This window comes from Rhodamnia argentea, chromosome 1, assembly GCF_020921035.1.
Source record: "Rhodamnia argentea isolate NSW1041297 chromosome 1, ASM2092103v1, whole genome shotgun sequence".
NCBI lineage: Eukaryota > Viridiplantae > Streptophyta > Magnoliopsida > Myrtales > Myrtaceae > Rhodamnia > Rhodamnia argentea.
Genome location: NC_063150.1, coordinates 6146011 through 6148662, shown reverse-complemented (window position 1 = coordinate 6148662; position 2652 = coordinate 6146011). Strand labels below are relative to the sequence as shown.

The 2652-nt window shown below is 41.4% G+C and overlaps 1 protein-coding gene across 1 annotated transcript; it reads right to left on the bottom strand.

Annotated features, from left to right (window-relative positions):
- Window positions 1-332: 332 nt before the first annotated feature.
- Window positions 333-1622, bottom strand: LOC125314721 (F-box protein At3g59000-like). Its single transcript, XM_048277668.1, has 3 exons — window positions 1235-1622; window positions 749-885; window positions 333-425 (listed from the first exon to the last, which is right to left on the bottom strand). Exons 1-3 carry the CDS (start codon window positions 1620-1622, stop codon window positions 333-335), a joined length of 618 nt encoding a protein of 205 aa, XP_048133625.1.
- Between the last annotated feature and the right edge of the window lie 1030 nt (window positions 1623-2652).

The following is a 2652-nucleotide window of genomic DNA, read 5'->3' as shown; positions in this document are numbered from 1 at the left end:
CAAGTTTTCACCGTTGAAGTCACGTGCTTTTCATCCAGCCTGCTTCATCGAGCTGAAATTCAACATCATTTTATTTCTCGGATGCGGTTGAAGAGTCACATGCTTCCGGGCGAAAGATGGACATGGCTGATTTGTCGGCTCCCACATAGTTAATACCTAATTTAAAAAGAGTTAATTGGATTGACTTTGAACGATAATTAGTACAGGACATACATTGTGGATGCTGGAGAGCATGTGTATGACTATGAATGGACCGACTGAAATGAATTAGTATGAAAACCTCTAGGTGTGCATAAATAAAAGAACCCAGCCTAAGTAAATAATATTCTCTTTTACTCTTCATCCAGGACGTTATCTCTTGAACTGAAGCATAAAACAAGCAAATGAAGACAGAAGCCAAAGCAGAGAAACGGCACAACCACTGCCTGTTACAAATGAGACCTGCTCAAAATAAGTTCACCCTACTTCATATTCTACAAATTTTAGGACAGTTGAAATGTGAGAATATCCTATTAAACAAAACATAATACTCCTTAGCTCAAGTATCGGGACCCAAATCATTCGAAAGTACCTCAAAGCAAAGACAAATCAGGGTCGAGAAACCATACCGGTATGCACCAATCGCATGGCATAAAATAAGGATTGCAGCCGAGCTTTTTCAGAAGCGGTCTAAACTCACGATAATCACCGTACAGCTCGACAAACCGACGTAGGACGACGTATCAAATATTGATGATATGTCAGTTACCTTGACATTCATTGTGCACCCAGCAATATCCAGAATCTTCACATTAGGACAAACTAGCTCCAAATCCCACAAGGAAACAATGGTTAGATGTTTTATATCTGATCGTGCAAGATCAAGCTTTGTCAAACCCTCGAATTCTACCAAATATTAATCTTCAATAGATGGGACCCTACAGAATTTGGGCTTGTAGAGGCCATTGCAATCTCCAAGAGACAATTCCTTTAGCAGTGGGCTACGAGATAGGATGTCAGCCAAAAAGTTGTCAGTTAAGTCAATTTGCTTCATAAACAATTTCTAAGCGACCTTAGTTAGACCTGTCCCTCTGGTCCAACCTCACAAGAAGCCAGCTTCAGCCGTACTAAGCAGCTACACTTAAGAATAACGCCGGGCAACGCGTAAAGATATTTTGGGACCTCCTCGGCACACCCTAAGAAGTTCAAATCGAGGAACTTAACCTTTCTCCTCACTGCAAAACGAATCCAGTACCGATTTTGTCCGACCTTCTTGTCTCCTCAGTTGCACCACCCCCATATTGAGGATCATCGGGGTACACGTCAGCCGCATAGTTTAAATTAAGACGGAACGAATTGATTGTGGGGTTCTCGTGCAGATTTAGCACATGGTCGGTAAAATTCACAAATCTGTCGTTGACTCTAAAAGTGTCCTCCTCCTTGCAGTTGTGGTAAGCATGGTGATCGAAAGATAAGTGGCGGGCAGAAGTCCAGAGGCAACGGAATCTCGAGACCATCACGGTCCTCACGGTGTCTTTCATGGGCAGGAAGGACAGAATATGGAGGAGCACCGAGTCTGGCAGACTCCTGATCTTTCGGCGTTTCAGATTGCTACTTTCCATGGAAATATCATCGCCCGCCATGGTTGTCCTTGTACAGGACACTCTCAACATATTGGTCCCAAGAAAGAGAGGGGCAAAAGAGATATCACCGGACAATGCTTCAAAGAGATCGAAACAAAGGTCTGTTAGTGAAAACTGGGACCCAAAAGAACAACACAAATGGGTTTGCGAGAATGAAGCTACTCAGGAACTTCGACAAACAGTTGGTGTGGAACATAACAACAAACCAATCTCCGGTAACAAGGGTAATCATCGAAGTACCTAAAGGCAAATGGAGGTAGTGGCAGAAGATTGAAGCGTTGCATTGAAGTTGCGCGCGAGTGGCGTACAAATTCAACCCGGATTGCTTTGGAAAATCAAGTGGACATCCATGTTTCGCACTATAGTTCAATCGCTGCACGGAGGAGAGTAATATGAATGACGAGGCATGATTTGTTCTCGGTCGAAGGAATTGGAGGTAATCGAGATGTTAAAGGTCTTTGGGAGCCCGAAGAAGAATGGCACAAGCTTTTTCCAGATGGACAACTTTGGCGAAAATATCCTCTCAAAGAAAATTGTATTAATATGGGATATCCCCTTAGAGTCCTAAAACTTTATCATCAAAGTACAATCGAATACTAAAACTACCTACAATAGAGTTCTAAGACTTGACAAATTGATGCAATCAAGTCTTTCCACCAACTCTATCCTTTCGTCAACTCCGTTCAATTCGGCCAATGAAAAATGCCGACGTGATATTTTTTAGTACTTTCTCTCTCCTACGTGGCATTGGCGTGACTGAAACAAAAAAGATAAGTCCAAAACAACGTTGTTTTGGTCCAAATTTAATTTTTAACATGAATATTAATTAAATTAAATTAAAAAATAAACTACATTGAAAAAAAAAAAAAAAGGGCCTCGGCGATGGTACGGGGCAGCGGCAATGAGGGCTAGTAGGGCCTTGCTGTTGTTGCTTTTTTTAACAGGATAATACAACGAAAAACCCCAAACTAGTATAATTGTGACAAATTTATCTCAAATTATTTTTTTGACCATGAAAAACTTCAAATTA